The sequence below is a fragment of the Scardinius erythrophthalmus genome (assembly GCF_964197995.2).
Source record: "Scardinius erythrophthalmus genome assembly, chromosome: 15".
Classification (NCBI taxonomy): domain Eukaryota; kingdom Metazoa; phylum Chordata; class Actinopteri; order Cypriniformes; family Leuciscidae; genus Scardinius; species Scardinius erythrophthalmus.
The window spans coordinates 29,963,474-29,987,090 of record NC_138235.1 but is presented as its reverse complement, the minus strand read 5'-3'; the positions used below and the strand labels follow the sequence as shown (position 1 = coordinate 29,987,090).

The 23,617-nt window shown below is 38.5% G+C and overlaps 1 protein-coding gene across 2 annotated transcripts; it reads left to right on the top strand.

The window, feature by feature from the left end:
* Positions 1-9,394: 9,394 nt before the first annotated feature.
* Positions 9,395-11,158, top strand: tcf21 (transcription factor 21). 2 transcript variants are annotated; one of them, XR_014031634.1, is made up of 3 exons: positions 9,469-10,095; positions 10,499-10,574; positions 10,685-11,158. XR_014031634.1 is itself a non-coding variant. In XM_081385696.1 (2 exons), the coding sequence occupies exons 1-2, from the start codon at positions 9,655-9,657 to the stop codon at positions 10,772-10,774; spliced, it is 531 nt and encodes a 176-aa protein (XP_081241822.1). In that variant the 5' UTR covers positions 9,395-9,654; the 3' UTR covers positions 10,775-11,158. The 2 variants fall into 2 exon arrangements, 1 of the variants encoding a protein (XP_081241822.1); XM_081385696.1 differs by lacking the exon at positions 10,499-10,574 and having other exon boundaries at positions 9,395-10,095.
* The last annotated feature ends 12,459 nt before the right edge of the window (positions 11,159-23,617 follow it).

The window sequence follows — 23,617 nt, the reverse complement described above, 5'->3', positions numbered from 1 at the left end:
TTTTGCTCACACAAATGTATCTTTGATTTTGAAGATCCGAAAGGTGAAGATGCGAAAGGTGGGTTTGGAATGACAATTTCCTTTTTTGTGTGTGTAAACTGTTCCTTTAAGAGACAACTATCTAGGTGTGTGAATGTGTATGTCATTAGCATGAGTGTTACTCCACACTGTATGAGTTCAACTTCGTTCATCAGCTAAATTCTGTCATGTTTATAGAGTGAGAGAAGGATGAAAGGACCGTGGGGAGGAATCGGAAAATGTATAAGGAGTTTATATGTATCCGAGTGTCTGTCTTACTATGTTGAGTGCATGTGTATGTGAGGGAGTGAGAGAGAGACTCATTATACATGAATCACTCAGTCTTGAATATCCCAAAGTGTTGGCGTTAAATAAAACGTCTCAATCATCAGTCATCGCTCACCTCATCTCTGTACAACAGAGCTCAAATACCTATTTAATGAACGTAGCTTCAGTTCCATAGAGAGAGTGTTAGAGCGTTTGTGAACATGGGAAGTGTAACGCCTGCAGCTGGTCTCTTGAGAAGCAGACACACACTTAACGCTGTGCTAGACAGACAATAAACAAAGATAAAAATGTAAATGCCGCCAACTAAACAAAATAGTAACAAATATGTTCGGAGGAAGAAAAGATTTAGCAGTTTAGCTTTTTAGGGTCACTGGGAATGACATTGCATTCAGTGGTAAGAACAGATGGAGATAATGAAAAACTGGAGAGGACGAACGGGGCGGAAAACAAAGGGCAGCGATTGTGTTTTAATGACCCTCAATCCTCAGTTACTCCACACCTAAATGATGTGTGGCTTTACTTAGCTATACTTAAGCGACAAAGTTACCTAAATCTGACAAAACCAGCTTTATGTAAAACGATGGTTTATGGTTCACCAGTGTAAATGCGTGCATGCATGCGTGCGTGTGTGTGTTTGTGTATGTGTGGTATTCCGTACGTTATGGGGACCAAAGTCCATAACTGTTTTTACTGTAGTAAACATCTTAATGTCCTTAGACTTTTGAATGGTTTTGCATGTCTTAGGTAAGTGTGTGTGTTAGGGGTAGTGTAGAAAGATAGAATATACAGTTTGTACAGTATAAAAATCATTATGTCTATGGAATGTCCACATAAATCATTGTGAAACGAGTGTGTGTGTAATGAAGTACATTATTGATTGATAGACTTTGCCGCTTACTGCAACATCCCCTTGAACCATTGCCCACTTTGATGCACACATTTAGGGTTCACACACACACACACACACGCCCCCCAGAGACCACTTCTCTCTCCTCGTGTTCCTTCCTGTAGTAACATCCTTTTGGAAGGCATTAGAGCGCATTAGATCAACCCCATCTGACAGAGTGATGAAGGATTTTGAAGTGGCAGTTTTGGGGGTTCAGTCTCTGCTCTGACCCTTAGATTTACAAATATTGCAGTCCATTGGAAAGAGCTATATGCCACAGATTCAGATCTGACCACTTTAAATTGAGTTTTAAAGGAATAGTTCACCAAAAAAAATTACATTTTGTCATAATTTACTCATCCTCATGTCGTTCCAAACCCGCATGGCTTGCTTTCTCCTTGTTTAACACAAAAGTTCTGCAGTTTTCCATGTAGTTACTATGAATGGACTAGAGGTTTGAAGCTTAAAAATGACACAAAAGCAGTATATTGTGAAAGTGGTCTATGTGATTTGTGTGATTTCAAGGTTGCATTTGGTAAGCATGGTAAGCCTAAATCATAGACCACATTGGTAACAATGGTTTCTACGATCTAATTAGGATTACGGTGCGTTTGGGAAACAATTCATTCACTTCCCTCATGAACTCTCATAAACATAACAAGGAGACATAAAAATATGTGCTGAATTTTTTGGAGAAAATGTGAAGAGCAAAAGGGAATCTTGGTTATTTTAAAACACCAGCACACAATGTTTTTTTTTTGAGAATCCCCAAAATTAAAGGTTTGTATTATTGCATTGTGCTTTAAGACGTTTTAATTCAAACCTAGAGCGTGGAGGGGAGCAGTTTAAAGGAGGGACTCCATATATGAACTGATAGGCCATGTGGATGGGAATCTATAGAAAATAAAAAGAAAGTGTGTTTGTGCGTGAGAATAGGGAGGCAGTCATGTGTAGTATCATAACGTAGGAGTTCGAGACATATTGCATTTGAGGCAGTCATCATGTCCTCTCTATCACTGCTGCGATAGGGCTTCTCCCCGGCTTGGCGGAAAACCGGCGGACTCCAGTCTGCCTTTCTGCCTGGTTATCAGCTCCACGCCGTGAGCTCAGCGCCGCAGAAGCCCAAGAGAGCTCCATCTGAACCATACTGATATCTAGGCTTCCTGGGAGTGGGTCAGAACCAACCTCAGAACTGCTCATTACCATAAAGATATTTGGCAGGCCAAGCTTTCAGGCTAATTTTTGGTGATAAGACAGCGTGAGGAGTGAACGTGGGAGCATATGCACACATGTATAAGCGCAGAACCCATCACATTAAACGGTAGACATCAAGATAGTGCTTTAGCGTTTCTATCGGGAAACTGACCCTTGACCTCTGATGAGGAGAAAAAAGTGCTTCATCTATCCAAATCTTTCACACTAGCATTTCCCTCCTCATATTTTTTATTGCATGATATTAATTCCTGTTTGCAGACATAAACAAGTGGTGTCAGGCTTGTCAAACAGACTGATGGAAGTATGATGCTGGAGTATGAGTTGTGTATGTGTGTTTGAGCTATGAGTCACAGATGCAGCATTACGAAACAAGCAGCACAGAGCCAGCTCTCTTCCTCTCATTATCCCGCTAATGGGCCGACTGGCAAAAACACAGCCACTAATGTTGGGAAAAATCAGAAGTACAGTATGTGTGAGTGGAAAACAGAAGTTTGTGAGTGTTATAGTGCTGTATAAGATTATGTGTGTCAAACCTGTTTTTAGACTTATTTCGACTTGTGTACTGTCTAAGAACAAGCGAACATGAAACATATAAGGAATATTTCTTGTTGATAGGAGACACTGTATACATGAGGTTGGGTTTAAGTTCCAGGTAGATCTTAGATATGGAAATAAATCATGAGGGTGTTACTATGTGGTTGCTAAGTTATTCTGAATAGATTTAGGGCATTACAAGGGCATTACTGAGCTTTGGGTGGTTGCTAACAGTTGGGCTACTCATTTCACTGACTAGATATATCTGAACCAAAAGGTTCTTCCACAGCCTAATAGGCAAGGCGTGAAGAGATTTGAAGAGAGTGACACAGACATGATCTTTTAAACACATGAGGCATGATACTGGAGTTTTGCTGGGAAGTTTGGGGGTTGTTAGCCTCACTGGTCTGTACTCTCATCCTGATGATAACACACTCTCTGTGGACACAGAAACCTTTAGCTTTATAAATTGTGCTGGCTCTGCTCATTTGAAAATATGTCCCATGTGACTCCCTCCCACAGTACTCTCATCCAAAGATTGTGTCCTTCCATTTCTGTCTTTCTTTCTATTTGTCCCGCTCTGTCTCTATCATAATTACACATGTTCACATAGTATGAAGTTTCATGCACCTGGTGAGTTTGAGCATGTGTGTGCGCATAGACTTTAAGCGATGAGAAGAGGAGCAGTAGGTTGAGTGTGATGAAGCTTATATAGAGGAGAGAGTCGTTTATCTCTGGCCGTGTGAGAGATATAACGTAAATAACCTCAGCCTCACACGATCGATTTATCAGACCCTCGACTCAATCTCACAAACCGTCCCATAAACACAGCTTTGGGGTGACCCCACATCTGTCCGGCCTGGCCGTCCCTACATGCGCAACTTTAAAATGAACCCATAGAGTGTGAGCGTTAGAGAGCCTGCCTTCCTTTTATATAAACATATCAAGAACTGCCTGGTGAGAATTATTACATTTTGAACTGTTTTCTTACCTCCTGATTGGATGAACCGCCTGTGTATTCACAGTTCTGAAGGTCACAGACAATATGCCTTGTAAAAATTCCATTCACATAATTTAGGCCTAAATTATGTTGTGTATATAGGCCTATAGGCTATATATCAGTGGCAGGCGGTGCATTTCACACCTAGGCCTTCAGTGGTGTCTTACCTGAATTAATCCACCTCTTAATAAGCTTTTAATAGCGCACAGACTCTTTATAATTGTGAAATTGCTGTTTTATTTTGCACCGGCAGTTACGGGGTTAACACCGGGTTGAGCGAAACGAGCGAGTGAGGCTGGTGCGTTCATGTTGTTTTGCGTTCCGATTAAAAAAGTTCAGAAACGGAGCCTCCCTTGTCTGTCGTTCTTCAGACGTTACAAAAGTATGAATGTTTGAAAAAAAAAAGTAAGAAGAAAAAATAAGAAGAAAATAATATTCAGCACGGGAAAAACGGGGACAAAAATAAGCATTAGCATATCATCAAAACTACTGATTATTTTTTACACAAAATCCATCCTTATTTCTTTCCTCAATAAGACTTCAATTACTCTGTTGTACAGGTTGTCTGTGCGTCCCAGTTCCAACAATGAGTTGGAATTTTCTACCGATTTTCAAACGGGTTGGTTTGTTATAAACGAGATGTAGTTATGACACTGTATACTTATGAATAATTATAATATTATATATTTCAACATGTTCAAGCATCCAGAATTATAGCCACGTTAATAACGTTTGTAAGAAACAATACCGTTTGTAAATCCGTCAAGATTTGTGTTCGTGCTGATCACTCACCTTACATCAGGTACCACAGAGCCCGCCAGAAAACCTGCCTGTGACAAGATGGCCGCCGGTGATGCCGTTCGAGACTCCGCTGTAAGACATCTAGCCTTATATATCTATGTGCATTACAGTCAGATAATTCTGTTTTTACCTGTCTATAGTTTTTTACCCGGGACAGATCGAATAGTGTTCCGTGCTTTAATCTGGATAAGGCTAAGGGAATTTTTTCCGGGTTTGAAACTGCTGGGGGTCGAAGAGGGAGAGAAACATTAATTTGTGTAAATCTACAGGGATATATTTTAGTTTATACAGTTCGCTATAAATACTGTTTGCTAGCTCTGACTACTAGTAAAAGTACACGCTCTGACCATCCAATCAAAGGACGTGAAAATGCCGACGTTATTGTACACATGCTAGATGGCCCCGGTGCAGTCAAATAGAAATCTGATTGGCTGATTAAATGTGACTGATTATCTGATTGGTTAAAGCAAGAGTTTCATTACCATTCATTTATTTCATTTATTTTCATTTTCATTTATTTCATTACCAGGCGCCCATACTATTGCTTCTGAAGTCCTCAAGGCAGATTTCTTTGACCCTGGCAACACATGATGGCTGAAATATGATTGGATAAAAGCTCTCACATAAATAAACACTACTGGAAGCAGTGCAACCAAGAGAAAAGCTATGGAATAAAGAGAATGTACTATTTGGAATAATTTAATTCACATTAATGGAAAAAAATATATTAAAGCACGAGTCAGTGATTCTGATAGTGTTTAGGCCAGCAGAGAAGGCCTTGCTGGCCCTGACGCTGTGTGTGTGTGTGTGTGTGTGTGTGTGTGTATATATATATAAAATTCTGTTACATAATATTATTAAATTCTCTTACATAATATTATTAAAAATATTTTAATAGAATTAAAATATATGAACATTTTAATATATATTGGAATGTGTGTCTATACATCTAAAAATAATGTGTTTGTCATATATATATATATATATATATATGTGTGTGTGTGTGTGTGTGTGTGTGTGTGTGTGTGTGTGTGTGTGTGTGTGTGTCTGTGTGTGTGTGTGTGTGTGTGTGTGTGTGTGTGTGTGTGTGTATTTCCTTTCCGTCTTGCACTTTGTCATCTAAAATTGGAATGTGTTTGTCTTATTATTTTTAATGTTTGTGTTTGTGTCTGCTTGGAAAAATTCACTGTTCTGACATTTTAGAAAAAGGAGTAGATACACCCCAAAGATGAATTAATGTTTCCATCTTCATGTGAATTGTATTAAGTTACCATATTCATCATTTTATATTTATCATATATTTGTTAGATTGTTTTTAGTTCTATTCTATCACCATTTGACTTTAGAAAAGCTTAGCAGCTTTCAGCAACACCTGCCAATGACACTCAGCAAGACTGTAGAATCTTCTATGAAGAACCTTCATCGCAAAGTACTTTTCTTTTAAACATATTCACGTCCAGGGTTGTGTGTCCTCCCTAAAACTTTGCGACAAGGCAAAACACTTGCATTCCGACTATGGACATTGACCTTGGCAGTTAGCAGCTCTAATGCAGGGGAGTAACACCGCCACTCCCAGGTTCCCTACCCCAAAACACACACAAACACAAACACAAGCCACACACACATCCACAAATACAACACAGCTGCAAGACATCTTGATAATATCTGACAGCCGATCCATTCCAGGTCAGTGTTCATCCCAGACTGCACTCCATGCCCTCATCTCTTTCCTCGCTTGCGTCCATGTCCCTTGTGACACAGTAACCATCCTACAGGTCAGATGCACAGACATTACTGTATGATTATCTAAACAAAACAGCTACATCTTCGCTAACCCACGGATTTGTCTGGTACATTCCAAAGTATTGTATGTGTCAGGCTTCCTCTTTTAAAAACAAAGTCCTTAAGCAACATTTAAAACCACACGATCCATCTATATTAAACAGTTTGTCAGTTATAAAGTCTTTCACGAGGTGTTATGTTTTTATTAAGTGACTCCACAATGTTTGACCCAAGTGCTGCCTAACTGGATCATTTGTATTCAAGCCGGTAAATCAACGTTTTTGTCTTGTTTTGTTATTCTAATTCATCTCTTTATTTTTTTTTACCAAGGTTGTCACTTAAATTTTTTTCCCTTCTTAGAGTTTAGTTCTGGCCTGGAAACACCATTTGTTAGACGCCACGTTGTAGCGAGCGTGTCGTTGAAGTACATGCAAGATTAAGTGTGTGTGCAGTTGCTGGTATCTGTCATCTTGCGAATTGGGTGACCGCCTCTTCTGTTTGTGTGTGAGTGTGAGTGTGTGTGTCACAGAGTAAGAGTCAGTGTGTGTGTGCTTGAGCTCTAAGTCGGATGCGGACATGTGAGTGTCCAGTTTCCAGTAACCTTTGACCCTATAGAGCTAATTAGTGATATCCCCACTAACACCACTGAGAACATCACATTCTGTGGCATTTGTTCATTCATTTTTCATTTACAAAGACTGCTGTTCACCTGCTGCTGTCTGTCACCGTTACACCAGAGGAACAGAAAGACAGACAGATCTTGGATGCAGTCAGTGATTACAAAAGAATTTTGAAATTGATATCATATATAGTCGTTATTTCCATAAAATGCAATATATATTGAATATATATTCAAATATTTAATTATCTTTTTAATTATTTTTAGCAAACATAATTTAAAGATATTTATAGATGTCAAAAATCAAGAAATGATTATGGCCACATACAGTCTCACTGTTTATTATTGCTGCTGCTGTTGTTATTATAAGTCATAGTAATAATCGCCGAATTTTTTAAAAATGCATTTTTTAATATATTAAAATAATAAATAAATATGTAAATATTATTTATTCAGGTCATGTCTGAGTTCCTTTTTAGAATGTTATTAAATGCAATAGGAACTGTTCTGTATTAGTCTGTCTTTTTATCTTTCTGGGTTTTAGTGTCGGTGAAGATGAGAGAGCTCAGTCTGAGAAAACAGTGGCTATTTTAAGCTCTTCACATAATGCTGCATTAGGACAGGACGATTAATCTTATATCCCACTTTTATTTTCTTTTAACCAGCCCACCCACCAGGGAGCGAAAGAGAGAGACTCACAGAGTCACAAAGACTGTACGTGACCCTATTAAAATAAACTTTTTATATACCTGCACTGAGCATTCATCTGTAAATTCTTTCTTAAGATTATTGAAAACAACTCTCGTTTGGTTTATCACACCTGTAATCTCTGTAAAATCTGATATGCTCTTGCAAGAAACAAGATCTGTCCATTCATCTGTCAGGTTAATAAGAACTATGGCAAGGTTAAAATACCTTTGGTAATTTGCTGTGGCAGAGGGAGAGAAGAGATGCTGTTTCTAAGACACCGGAACTCTGTAGTGTCAGAGGGCAGATCTCTGGAGATTCTCTCTCTCCTTCTTGGGTAATCTCTAAGCTTGCAATTAGCATGTGAACTTTATTGTTCTTTTTGCAATTGTATGCATTTATTTAATCTGTGTGTCACTATTACTAAGGGCATCTAAGGATGATGGGGACTAACTAGCATGCTGAGGAGAGAGCAGATACCCCGCGTGTGTCCTAGCAATCATCACCTGTTTTAAAACCACTCTTGAGTCGCCTTCAACCTCGCCACTTAGAGCTCGCCAAGATCGGGATGTTTAGGCTTGAATTAGTTGGTTGTATTAGAGACTGGTGTGGGGTACCATTAAAAAAGCAAAACATGGGGTTTTGGGACGCGGAGTATCCATTTCACGTGCCCCTCCGGAGGCGCCAGTGGGCCATTTGAGACGCTTCTCGTGGGATCCTATTAGAGGGCATCGGTGCTGAAAGCACGGACTCTCCCATGAGCAATGCGCGATTACGCGTGCGGTCATCACTGTACCATTTTATGAATCACACTGTTCAAGTGCGCGGTCAGAGACCCACCATTAAAATCCTCAGGCAAATGCCACCTGACAACTGAAAAAAAAAAATAATAATAATAATATATATATATATATATATATATATATATATATTATCAGAGCAAGTGCGGCGCGCCTGGCTGATGATTAACGTGAAACAGACATTTACAGCATTTCCTTCAGCAGTTTCAAAACTGTACAGTAGCTACATCAGGACAGGAACACAAAATACTTTGTTTTTAAAAATGTAGAATTATATTTTAAATGTAAAGTTTTAATAATGATAATAATAATTATTATTATAACAATAATAATACATTATTATTAATAATGTAAAAAGTATAAAAAAAACCCGCCATAATAAGTGTGAAGATAAATTGAAAATAAATTGTTTCTCAATACGTTGTCATTTCCGTTGCCTCAACTTCAATTATTATTAAATATGAAGGTAGAAAAAAGCTTAATTGTGCTCGAAATGTTTTTGTCTTTATTAAAAACATTTACAATTATTTTAACTTGATTTAAAAGTATTTATTCTGTTAAATGAATGGGTGCTTATTGTGGTTGTAATGTCCTTGAATACCAATTATATTCCTGAAACTAATATAGCAAATTATTCCGAATAGCCTAACCTGAATTAATGCGCAGAGAAGTAAAATCACAATTTGAGATTTTCTGTTTCTGCTACATGATAAAAATGACAACTAGCCTATAGGCTATATAATGCACTATATCGCAGCAAAACTGGTGCATAATTGTATTATCTGAGCAGGTTTAGTCTTTGCTTCCACTATAGGAGTATTTTGCCGCGTGCGGGGGCACGCCCCTGAGCACGAGAGATAAATGGTAAGATCCTTTAGCTCGTGAGTTACAAGTTACGGTCATCCTCAAGCTCGCGCATGACACGTTTCAACTGAAGGCAGTTGCGTTATCTCCAGGTCCATTCAGAGAACCACTACATCAAATCAGTCCTAGCTTTCTCCATCATCCTCGTCTCCAGCTAAACATGTCCACCGGCTCCATCAGCGAAGTGGATGAATTTCACGAGTCCGAGCTGCTGGATGGTCTTTTGAAATTCGGTTCCGGTAAAGACCCGGGGACATCAAACGAGAGCACGGAGGACAGCTCCAACTGCGAAGGGGCATCGGTGACAGAATGTACGGGAAAGAGGCGCAAATCAGCCGCCATGCGCAAATCAGCGGCCAGTGGTGTGGCCCAAGAGGGCAAGCACGTCCAGAGGAACGCAGCGAACGCGCGCGAGAGAGCGAGGATGCGCGTGCTGAGCAAAGCCTTTTCCCGGTTGAAGACGACTTTACCGTGGGTTCCGCCGGACACCAAGCTCTCCAAGCTGGACACCCTGCGACTGGCCTCCAGCTACATCGCGCACCTGCGACAGATACTCGCCAATGATAAATACGAGAATGGCTACATACATCCGGTCAACCTGGTGAGAGACTTTTTTGAAAATTGGCACAAAAAAAAAATAGCAAGATGCGTTTACGGTCTCCTCTATATAGTAGCCTAGCCTATGTATAATGTAAAATGTTTACATAATTAACAACATATTTGTTTCCAATCATTTAACAACAATTTCCGCCACCGTTTTTATGAACTTTCAGAATTTTTCAAATGGTCGAAACCTTTAATTCGGTAGTTGATTTTACTTAAAGAATGCAGAAAGTAAAAAAAAAGTTTTCCATTTTAGTATGTTGATTTGTTTATAGTGTATAAAGGTAAATTAGCAGCCCTAAAATTATAGCATGTTCTGAAAAGTGTTAGGCCTCCTATCTCCTTTGTTGTATTAACTAACAATAAACTATAAATATATATATTTCTTTTTTTTTTTACAGTGAATAGGCCTAGTTTATAGACAGTTACAGTATTTTGACAAAATGGTATGAAATATCATCTGTGTATAATCTCGAGGTAATGTTTACCATATATATATAATATTAAAAAGCAACCGTATACGTTTTTCAGTTATTTGACGTGCTTACTCATTTTAATTTTACTTTCATTCATATGTTTTTCCACAGACGTGGCCGTTTATGGTGGCGGGCAAACCAGAAAATGAACTTAAAGAAATCCTGAATTCGACACGTTTATGTGGGACTACAGCTTCCTGAGACAACAGATGGACTTAAAACATGGACCTGTTTGAAATATTTTAGTTAAAAAAGAATAACATGTCATCTCCTATCCAAACACACGAGTGGGAATAACTGGGGACAACATCCTCACTCGCATTCCTGTAAAGAGAAATTGATATCTATTTAAATATTCACACTTGGGCCTTGCTGGTTCAAGGCAACAATGTGTGATTTTTTTTTATTATTCCGCTGTTTTTATAAATATTCTGTCATCACTTTTTTATTTTTATTAAAAAACACCAGAAATCATTACTACACGTATAAGGATTTGGTGATAATATGGCGCGTGACATGCACGCGCCTTTGCTGTTGGCATCAGAATAGGCTAATTGTAAATAAAAATACTGATGTTATAGTTTCAAATGATGCAAGTTACCTCTTTGATCGAGCATGGACGGAGAGTTCGTGTTTATTCACTTTGCTTTGACCTGTGTGAACCTTGTTATCATTTCGCCCCACCTTTTTCTCTCAAGATCTCTGGCGAGAGGACATGTCACCCTGCCACCCTGCCAGCAAGAGATAACATGATTAATTCCCTTAATCGGAAGAAACGTAAACCTTCTCTTTATCATGATATATCTGTCATCAGATAAGCATAGCTTTAACCGTTTTGGAAATCAGAGAGAACGCTACTAATAGTGATCTAGAAACATAGCCTAGGCTCCCCCGACTCTGAAAAATAGTTCCCTTTTTTTAAGTAGTCATGCCTTAACAAAATGTAGGCTGACGTGGTCCGTGTTTAAGGTCAGTTGTTTTTAGACCAGTAAATCGCGCGGCTCTTAATCTCACTGTGCAGCCGTTGTTTAATTTCGCGCGGGGTTGTGACCGTTATGTTTATAGCGCGCGGACAGATATTTATGCGTCACTCCTCTGAGGGGAGCGAGTTACCCGGAGTTACCGTTGATGGGACGTCCGATGTCACAGCCACGCCGCGGCCTTAAAGCTTAGAAAAACACTGCCCCCGCGCTTATAACTGTATTCCACATTAAACTAGTCATCACTGTTCTCTCACAGAATTACAGAAATCCGCGCGGTGAGACAAAACGGTTTGATGGCGCAAGACAATAACAAGCTCGCCGCCACCATCCATCACGCGCTGTTATTGTAAGGAGAGTCTGAGGGGTGATCTGTGCGAGACTGAGAGCGAGGGAGGCTTAAGCACACACACACACACACACACACACACACACACACACACACACACACACACATACACATACAGGGCAATAAAGCAGCTCTAAACATTGTGAAATCTTTTGATAAATCTTAAAATGAAATATGATTATAGAAATACTTTCCTACTTACAGTGTAAGAGTTCTTAAATGTGATGTTTCGGTTACTTTAACTGCCACAGCCTATTTAGTTGTAGGCCTTCTTTAGCCTATTTTTTTATTATTCGTTAAGTTTTGACGCTCAGTGTTGGTATTTACTTGAGCATATTTTAAAGGCTAACCCAGACAGAATATTGACGTACAAATTATTATTTAAATAGAGCTGTCATGGCGCCAATTTGTTGACCTTTCTTCAAGGCTAATGTGGGTTCCCTAATGTAGGATGGTGGATTATGAATGATTTTTTTTTTGTTTTTTGTTTTTTGTTTTTTTACAGTTGGCTACAACACACACACACACACACACACACACACACACACACACACACACACACACAACTTAAATTGCTAGCAATTCTTCATGAACATACTCACTTGTGATTATTTAGCCCTTATTATAGGCTTGAAATAAGCTTAAATATTCAAAAAATACATTTTTAAAAATGACTAATTTATGTTGTAGAACAAAGCAACAAAGTCTCTTTAAGTTATGTTAGTCAGCACAGGCTTTATTTTACTAGCCTATATATATATAAAAAAAATCCCCAGAAAAAAATATATCTAAAAACCCAGAGGGAATAATAAAACATGATATTCTCTTTGTCCTTTGGACTACAAAGCACGCTGAAGTTAATAGCCTACATTAATATTATTCGTATTACATTGGCAATTACAGATGCAGTTTTGTAAAATGTAAGCAACATAGCAGTAACTTGTAGATTTTTTTATGACAACCGAGAAGGATTTTTGCTTACACTTTAGACTAGGGTACAATTCTCACTATTAACTAACTGTTAACGACTTTTGCCTCAATAAACTCATAATTACTGCTTATTTATAACTAGTAAGGTAGTTGTTAACTTTAGGTATTGGGTAGGATTAGGAATGTAGAATAAGGTCATGTAGAATAAGGCATTAATATGTGCTTCATAAGTAGCCTACTAATAAACAGCCAACATCCTAGTATGCATGCTAATAAGCAACTATAGTTAATAGTGAGAATTGGACCCCTAAACTAATGTGTTACCGGATATTGTCTGTAAAGATTCTTAGACATTTTCATTTTCATCAAATATATCTCATGCTAATAAGTTTTATGGGACATATTTTTCTCACGGGAAGCGGGAATGCTCTCCACACCTAGGCTATAAGAGAATAAGATACACTTCTTTCTCTCCTTCTTCGTCATCTTTTTATGTCTTCACCTGAAAACCAAAATAACGTCTTTTTATTTTTATTTAAAGGAGTTCCCCTTATTTCCTGTGCGAAGCGCACGTTCGTCGTATATATATCATCACGGATTAGTCCAGTCGCTCCATCAGCGCAAGACCACCGCAGAGAACACTGAACAGTGCCCGGGTCAGCTGCGCTCTGCCCGGCAGCGGGAGGAGGAGGAGGAGCCCGGGAGGCTCGGTCATTAGAAAGATGAAGTGGACCCTGGTTTCCCATGTGCTGCGAGAATATGGCTAATTGTTTTGTTGGACAGCTGCCCAAACTTCTCTTTTATAGAGATTCTAAAGTCTCTTGAGAGGGAACATTGGCATGTGGTCTAGATGCACATACTCTAAAACTAGATAAGAGTGCGTGTGTGTCAGCTATATTTTATGATGAGCATTAGACGTTGGTTTAAACTGCTCGTGTCTGGATTGTATCTGATCTGTTATGTCAACCTTCACTCATACTTTTGAAAAAAGTTTTTTTTTTCTAGTGGCTTAACAACTTCATACTACACTAGACATAAAACAATACAGAAACTAAATGACCAATAACTTTTAGAATGCCCATTTGTGAGCAATTTTGTCTTACAGTCTGAGAGAAACTGCATCAATCATGATGACACAATAGATTTCAGCACCTGAACACTGAACAGCGACTGAAGAGCTCAATCAGTCTCGCCACTGTAGGTTAGGTTACATCAGAGACGTGAAGAACAACAACACTGCAGCAATGCATTCACTTTGCAAGCTGGATTAGGACCAAGTGCACATGCATAGTAAGGAAGGCACAAATACTTACAATGATTTTGTTTTACAACAGATGCTGATTCAAAGAGAAGCCTATGGTAGCCTACTTTAAAAAAAAATCAACCCACTAAAACTGAAAAGTTTTAAAAAGAAAAAGATTAATTGTGAATTATTAATTGTTGATTAATAAATCCAAAGTGCTGCCAAACTGACAACCTGCATGGTGCTGATTTGCTCTTTTTGAAAACTCATAAAATCAAGTAGAAAATGTCATAAATTATTATTCTATGCATCTATAAATGATGATATGACAAAAATAATTATTATAATACTCTGTGATTTAAAAATATATATGATCTTTAACGTTAGTGGTGTTTGAATACATAGGGATACAAAATAACACTGCTAAAATAACACTAGCAAAAGCTTCAGGTTTTCACATGATTTGGGATCATATTTTTTTAATATAAAAAATACACCAATACAAAAATACAAAAGATTTGGAGTACATTTTACAAGAAAGTACTATTTCAGTATTTCTACTTCAAAATTCATGTTCAACTCAATGTGCTACTTGCCACTTTTTAATTATTTGTGAAATTTACTAGCAATTTCTGAGTGAAAATGTCAAAATAAATTCAAAATAAATCCAACACCAAGTTATTTCAGTGAAAAAATTATATTTTTTCTCCAGAAACGTTAAATGTATTTTCCCTTTCTTAACATGTATTTTAATAATAAATAAAATAAAATAAAAAGTTGCAATTAAAAATGTATTAAAAAATTAAATTATTAAATAAATAATTCCTCATTACAGGATAAACTTTGTCCTGCAGGGGGAGCTATAATACAGTTCTTCACAACACATTTGAACTGTGCCACCACATGAGTGCATGAATGTGTCTTGAATGGCCACTGGGTGGCAGTAAGACATCAGAGAGGCAACTACGGTATGAGTTCTTATTTCTTTTACCCCTTTCCATATAAAATTCAGCTATAGGCTTTCCATGGCAAGCGTGCATCAGCATCATCTATTTATCTGCTATTAAATGAATAATTTCAGCAATAGAAAAACACACTCGAACTAAGATAAAGCTGTAAAATCACACTCCAAAAAAAAACAAGAGTATGAAGTCCCCCCAAACTTAGTCCCACAGCTATGTCTGTATGTGTGTGTTGGTAATGCGTGTGTGTGTGTGTGTGTGTGTGTGTGTGTGTGTGTGTGTGTGTGTGTGTGTGTGTGTGTGTGTGTGTGTGTGCATGTTCCTGGTGAATCAAGGCTAAACTACTTAAATTTGAGTGAAATTGACCAGCTTCTCAACTGCCCCCACCATATGCACAGATTGAAGAGCTTTAAATTCAACCCAGTCCACTGCACATTAAAAACACACAAAGACTGACCTTCATCTCATAAGTATTTCATTAGAAGTGTATTTTAAATTGAAGTGAATATGTCTGTGTTTTGACTCATTTGGATAAGTGTGCAGTCAGGGGTGGGTCACAGCAAAGTCTTGTAAACTTTGCCCTGATGAAAGTGCAGCGAATAAGTGGCACACAAGGTAAATGTTACTGGAACATGACCGTGTGCGTGTGTACAGGGTGTGAAATGTTTGTCCAGGTGGGGGTGATTACTGATTGAGTGGTGCGGTAGAAGAGTAATTCACTGTGAATCCTGTCTTTTGAGAATAAGCAGGTGTTTGTATATGTAAGATATGATTTTTCAAGTAATATTACGGGTTCATTACAAGTCAAGCTCAGATGACTGCATTTGTGGCATAATGTTGATTACCACAAAAATAATTAGTTGTTTTCTCTAAAAAATAAAGTAAGTTATGGTGAGGCTCTTACAATGAAAGTGAATGGGGTCCATTTTTAGAAATGTGACGCTTATAATTGTAAAAAATTGCTTACATTAATTATTCTGTTAAAACTTGTGTAGGCCTATTATTTGAGCCGTAAAGTTGTTCTTGTAAGCATTCTCTATGTTCTCTAGATTAAAGACACCTCTGTAGACAAGCATTCACATTTTGTGACTAACATTATATGATGAAATGGTGCCAAATGCAAATGATCATCTTTTGCCTGAAATGTTATGAACAGCAGCTAATTCTTCTTTTGTTTTCCTGTTTCATGGCCTTGTTTCAGACAGGGCTTAGATTAAGCCAGGATTAGGCCTTAGTTATATTAGGTCATATTACCCCGGTTTCACAGACAAAGCTTAAACCTAGTCCAAGACTAAAATGCATGTTTGTGCGTTTTAATTGAAAGCAACTTGCACTGATATCTTAAAATATGTCAGTGCCATTGTTTTGTCTCAAGATGCGCACCAGAAATGTTTTTCTAAGGCATGTTTATAAAGGCTATAATGCCCTAATTGAACTAAGGACTAATACTGGCTTAATTTAAGCCCTGTCTGTGAAACCAAGCCTTAAGTAGCTTTTTTAAGCGTGCTTTTGAAAAAATATTGTTGTGCTGTTATGTGTCATATTGTGATGGCAACGAAATTTTTAAACTGGATATTTACACATACAAAAAAAGTTTTTTAATGATTGTATCACTCTAAAATCTTTAACAATATATTGTTTGCATCTTGTGGCTACACTATTAAAATAGAATATTAAAGTCACCATGGAATCAAAATTGACAATGCGCTCTATGCACGAACGTATTTCCGGTAGAATCTCAGTCAGCGTCTTTACTTCCGCATAGCGCGTTCTATACAAGCGGGAAGGAAGTCGACCGGAAGTTGAAGTCGGCCGGGTGCCGCCATCTTGAGCGGAACTTCATTTGCGTTAGCAATCCCATTGACTTCCATTCATTTTGGCGTCACTTTGACAGCGAATAACTTTACATCTGAGGCGTTTGAAGACTCCATTTGTCCATTATTTATTTCTAAAGAAACACGACAATGTATAAAATGCTCCATTACCTTGTAGCTTATGTTATGGCCCCGTAGAAGCAGTTTTTGTAAAAGTAGGCTAACGATTGCGTCATAACCAAGCGACTCTTTGTCGCACATTAGAGAGATTACCGTATGGACAGGAGGAGAAGCTCGCTGGCAATTGGGGGGACGTAGAGGCAAAATGACAATATAATTAATCAGAATAAGCAAAAGTTGATCCTGCTCCATGCTCATGGACAATTCCTACTCACACTCTCCGTCTCTGCAAGATTCGGAAGGGAATGATTCAGATTTCTCTTGGCACAGCTACTAGAAGACAGACGGGTTGCTCACGTGGTCCGTGTAACGCTTTGCTCGGTTTGAGTCTGCGCGTCAGGAAAGGAAGTGCTAAGAAATCGCTAAAAATGGGCTTCACTTGTCTCAATTGAGTTCCAATGGGGTCGCTGTGTCCATTTCTTTTACTGTCTATGGTTCTATAGCGAAGTGTACTAGTGGCAAAAAAAATAAATAAATAAATATATATATATATATATATATATATAAAGCCCTTCTCTTTCTTACTCTTTCTTAGGTGTGACAGCTAACTGCCTCACAATATAGTTAACATCATTCATGTTAACCGCTGGAAGTTCTTGTAAACAGCGTGTGTAATTTACCATTTTCTCCACCGAATGCAAAAACGGCTTCCGACGCAGCCCCGGATGTAACTGGGCGGGCTGAGACAAAACGCGGAAGCGGTCGTGCGTAGAGCCTATTCTTCTTTTTTATGGACTATTGCAGTATTTATTATAAATGATTTACCTGTGCACATCATTATTTTGTTTTTAATTCATGTGCCCTCTAAATCTTTAATCAAATTAATTTCCCCTCTTTCTTGCAGCAACATCTCTATTCACTCATGATGTGTTTTTGATGGAGTGAGGGCAGGACAACCTGTCACTCAAATGACATCACAGCAATAGTAAACCACAATGATTCAATCAATTCCTGATGGACAAAATCAAGTCACGGCCTACATTTATTTATTGTTCGAGAAACCGTTTCACTCAGTTATACATCACAATAGGCAAGAAACCACTTTAACAATTACGGATTAGCCACATTCACTTCCATTGTAAGATGCCTCACAGCTAGGAGTTTTTTTTTAACCCAGAATATTCCTTTAACTCCTGCATGACTGTTTCTCCTTTTACATTTCTCTCTGTCCAGTCCCTCTATCAACGTTTGTAAAACTTTTAGCCATCTCTTCCCTAACTACAACAACAAATGCTGTTTCTACACCCACTTTTCTTTAACTGAAGCTCAGCTGTGGGTGTATACGTGACTGTATACTGCTAAGCATACACCTCCCTGATAGCCACACGGATCCAATTAAAGCTGGAATTCCCAACCTAAAGACTGGAATCATTCACGTCTCCCACCTCTGTGATATTCCAGGGTGTCCCCAACCATGTGCTCTGTGTTTATACGTGTGCACGATGCGTCAAGACGGCATGGTTTGAGAGTACTTCTGCATAAGCATGCAAATGTGTGTGTGAGTGTGTGTGTGTGTGTATGTGTATGTGTGTGTGTGAGAGAGAGGGGAATTCTGAATATAATTGGGAGCGGGTGAGGTTCCTCCTCTCCAGCAATGAACGCTGTAATAAGACTGTGTTTGGGCTGAGACAGGGAGAATGTCTGATTTTAGCGTTCCTTTAAACAAAAGTGAACAGTGCTCTCATTCAAAGCAGATGGTGAAGGTCAAATCGAGACTGAGGGAGAAAGAGCGACAGACAGAGTGAGAGAGACAGACAGGAAGGAGGACAATGGAGAGACAGATCGAAGAAGAGGTAGAGGGGAAGTGAGGTGAGGTAAGGGGAAGAGAAAAAGAGCGAGAGAATAAGAAATCCTCTTGAAAGCAGTGTGAAAAATAAACTCAGCCGGACACTCTGATCCTTTGTATGTTTATCCACTGTACCTGGATGAATGAGAGAGACATAACCCTGATTAGTCAATCACCTAATAATCAGTTTAATGTTTATATATATATACTCAAAGTATACTTTGTTGGGTTAGTAGCCTATACTTTGATGTAGTATTGATATTTGTGCACAATGAAAATGATGCGAGATTACTAACTAAACTATCATTATTAGTTCCTCGAGTGAGTGTTTCAAGTAGGCCTATTCATACTTTGTTCTTCCACTGCTTCTCCGTTTGTACACCCGTGAGGCCTCGATGCCCTTCCGGAGCGGCCAAGGATCATTTTTCACGCGACACCGGATAACAGTCTCCCTCCCGCTATTAATATTTAATCAAGCCGCGCGCCCGCTGCGGACAAATGATTTTTTATTTCTGACTGACGGGCGGCCGCGGGCTCGAGTTACACCCGTCGAGCAGCCGGTCGTCACAGCCAATGGTTTGGTTGGACGCGGGAACGAGCCTCGTGCCCCCAGAGCTTTCTGGCACAGCTCACATAATCCACGCCAGTGCACGCGCTTGCCGCCAAAAACCGTCAAGCGTTGCGCTGACAGCACGAGGACGCGACAGTTTCATTAATTCGGGATTATGACGACTTTTCGTCTAATTTGTATGGATTAAAGTAGGTCCACTTAATGCCCTTTGCCTGTTCATTGACATTGGAGATGTGTAGGCCTAGTGAAATCTGTGAGAGGTAAATTGGCCATGTTAAAAAATTGGCAGCTGGCATAAATGGGCCTATTAGTCAGGATATACGTCACGTCGTATTAAATTTTACAAAAATGGAAAAAAAGAGGATATGTACATGTAAAATATGTCTCGACTATCCACAAACCAAATAAAAAATTGTTGAGGTTCACTAAATTATTTAAAGGCAGGGTAACGTTAGGTGATTTGTTACAGAAATATTTTTTGTAATGCTGGATTAAAGTTTTTTCACATTCTGATTTTTTCACATTCAAGTTAAGTGGTCTAAATGTATTTATATGTATATTGTCCATTGAAGGCGTAGGACCATAAAATGTTCGTCCAATCATTGCATTCGGTCCCGAAATCCATCCTCCTAGCTCACGCAGACATCACACGTCATCAGTCACCATTCGCAACCAAAACAGCATGCACCTTTTACAGTTCCTCCTGAACCAAAACAATGAGCTTATGCTGCGTTCACGCCATAACTACCGTAATTTGGAAGAGGTGGAAACTCGTGACATTATAGTTGGAGCAGTTTGTGACTCAAATGTATGTGTTTCAATGGCAAAACGATCAACACCGAAATGAATCTGCAACAGTCAAGTGATACAGGTCAGTGCTCTTTAAGTTGTTTATGTTCAGTATTATTGTAATGTTCAACACCATCTCTCATGATGGTTTTGTTTGTTCCCTAAGGCACACATTCGTGTGTTTTGGAGGAGGAGTGGCAGTTTGGAGATGCTCTGTAGGGAGGGCGGGATCTAATGCTTTAAAAGCTAGCTTGCTATTGCTAGCCGCTCTGAAAATAGCCTACTCTACCTTTAACTCTTTTCTTTTAATATTTGTTATCTAGATTTTTTTCAGCAGTGCTTTAATTATAACAGTGCACAAAAGTCAGTAAATTTTAACTGTTTTTTTTTTAACTGTAAAGCGATGTCATCCACACATCTGCCTTCTCATCAATTAAACTCAATTTCCCATGATGCCGCTGGAGAAAAAGGTCACAAGTCAGGCAAGTCTCCTGTTACAAATCAATACAGAGAGTGATTGGCCAGGAACTGTAATTAAGTGCCATATCAGATGCATCCTAGTTTGGAGCTAAAATATATCACCAATATCAATTGTAATGGGAAAAAATATAAAAAATATCTCTTCACAATGACTATTGTCTCAAAACTATTGTCTGAATATTACTTAAACTTAAATAACTAATAAAATGTAACCCCATTAACACTTTATTTTATATATCTAAAAATATTAACTACCTGTTTACGTAAAACATTAATGTGTGGGTGTAAGTTATTTGCAGACATGTTACCATTGTCTGGTGGTTTCTAGCTTCAGGCGTTGGAATGGCTTTTTCTGTCCCATTTCCAAGTCTTCGTTTCACTCACTCTTTCCCTTTGTTTCTGTTCTTTTCTTTTCTCTGAAGCTGTCTTTTTTTGGGACGTTCCAGGCTGAAAAGACCTTTTTTTAATCAGATCATTTACTAAGAGAAACTAGAGACGTTCAGGGACTTACATTCGGCAGAGACACTGGAGGATTACGGTATGACCCCCCAGAGACGCTCACAAATGTGCGCACAAACACACCTACATTCTTAAAGAGGCACAAAAACAAATTTGCACAATCAGAAATAAATGTGCTGAAACACAATATGAGGTTTCTGAGATTATAGCGATATCATTTGAAGAGGAGAAAAAGAAACAGACACACATCTTTTATAAACGGAGGCATACATATTGTGTCTCACACACCTGGTGTCCCTGTCCTTACCGGTGAGTGTGCTTAGCAGCTGTTGAGGTAGTCAGGGCCATGATGACCTGCACCACAGATGGTACAACCATGGTTGTATGAATATAAGTAATGATTTATTATATTTAAGTGAACGAATCTGTGGTCAGATGCCTGAAGTATTTGTGAGCAAGAGGTTATCTCTCTCTCTCTCTTTCTCTCTCTCTCTCGCTCTATGCTTTTTTAAATCCTACATTTTGAAGTGATGCCAAATTTGTACAAATACTCAGACTGTGTGAGTGTGTATGTGTGTGTGGGTGAAGGGGACGGGATCATTTTACCCCAAAAATGTGGCAGCTACACAAAAGCATCCCATCCGGCTGGACCTGAGGGACCAGAGGAGGGAGGGGTTACCACGGCGATGGCAGAATCCAGGAAACTCGAGATGACATAAAAGAATGCATTAACAGAGACTGAAAGAGAGAGAGGTAATTCCACGAGGGCAAAAAGAGGTAAAACAAGTTAATCATTTTGAACTGCTGTATGAATGAGTGCATGATGTGTGTGTGTGTGTGTATGCGTGTGCATTGTTTGTGCCTGGGATCCCATGTTTTTTTGGGGGCGTGTTGGAGGACAGTGCATCAGGTGTAACATTACTTATGCGGATTCTGTACAAAAACATCATAGCTATAGATTTAAATGTGCACAGTGTGAGTGTGTGTGATGTAAACAAGACTCCTATGAAGGATTATTAGATAGTTAAAGGGATAGTTCACCCAAAAATGAAAATAGTGTCATCATTTACTCACCCTCAAGTTGTTTTAAACCTGTATGACTTTCTTTGTTCTGCTGAACACAAAAGAATATGTTTTGAAGAATATGGTAGAGTATGGGAAAAGTCAATGGGGGCCCATCAACTGTTTGGTTACCAACATTCTTCAAAATATCTTTTGTGTTCAGCAGAACAAAGAAACGCATATAGGTTTAAAACAACTTGAGGGTGAGTAAATGATGACAGCATTTTCCTTTTTGGGTGAACTATCCCTTTAAGTATGTAATACGTAATCAAATAAGTAAAACTCATCTTTGTCAACTTCAACCTGTTTCGTCTCATTGTATATAAATAGCACTTATAAATATATATTTAATGTTCCAATGTTCTCCAAAATATCTTCTTTTTGTGTTCTCCAGAAGAAAGTCATACAGGTTTGGAAGGACATGAAAGTGAGTAAATGATGACAGAATTTTCATGTTTGCATTCCACTTACTGCGTGACGCTTAATGACACTAATAATCTTTATAAAGTTTAATAATAATATAACATACTCAGTTTTTTACTCTCTCTCACTCACAGACTCACAAGCATAAACGAAACCGGAGCTTCTATTAGCTAATGAAAAAATCATTAGCACTCCCATGATAGCTTTAGCTATGACCCCCTGAATCAAGGATATGGATTGGTCCTTGTCAGCCAGGTTCAGGTCACACTTGTTCAGTTGCAGCCTAGTTAAAGAAGTGAGGGCATTACTTGAAATATGAGCCTGTGCATCGACTGCCTCACTGGGGTTAAAACAGCCAACCCTGTCATTATTAGCACACTTGACCATCACAGTGGCCTTTGGATCATTAACTATTTTTTTTTTTTTTATCTTGGGCTTAAAGGGTTAGTTCACCCAAAAATTACAATTCTGTCATCATTTACTCACCCTCATGTTATTCCAGACCTGAAAGACTTTTGTTCATCTTTGGAACACAAATGAAGATCTTTTTGATGAAATCTGAGAGATTTCTGTTCGTCCATTGACACAGAGAGTCTATGCAACTACCACTTTGACGATTCATTAAGAGATCGTGAAACTAATTCATATGAATAGAGCCGTTTAGTCCCAATTGAACCTGCTTGAGAACAGACTCTTTTGCTGAAGCTCAAACGTGCTGCGTAACACGAGAATTAATCTCATTGGTTCTCGCACGTCAAGTAAACATACTTGAGCTTCCGTTTACCACAACTTATGTGTGCGTTAATGAATGTTTATATGTGAATAAAATCCTAAATTAAATCTGTTTATTATTTAAATCGACTCTGTATCTTCAGAAAATTTCTATATTAAATTTTTGAAGCATCAAAGTGGTAGTTGCTGTCAATGATGGGACAGAAATCTCTCAGATTTCATTAAAAATATCTTCATTTGTGTTCTGAAGATGAACAAAAGTATTATGGGTTTGGAACAACATA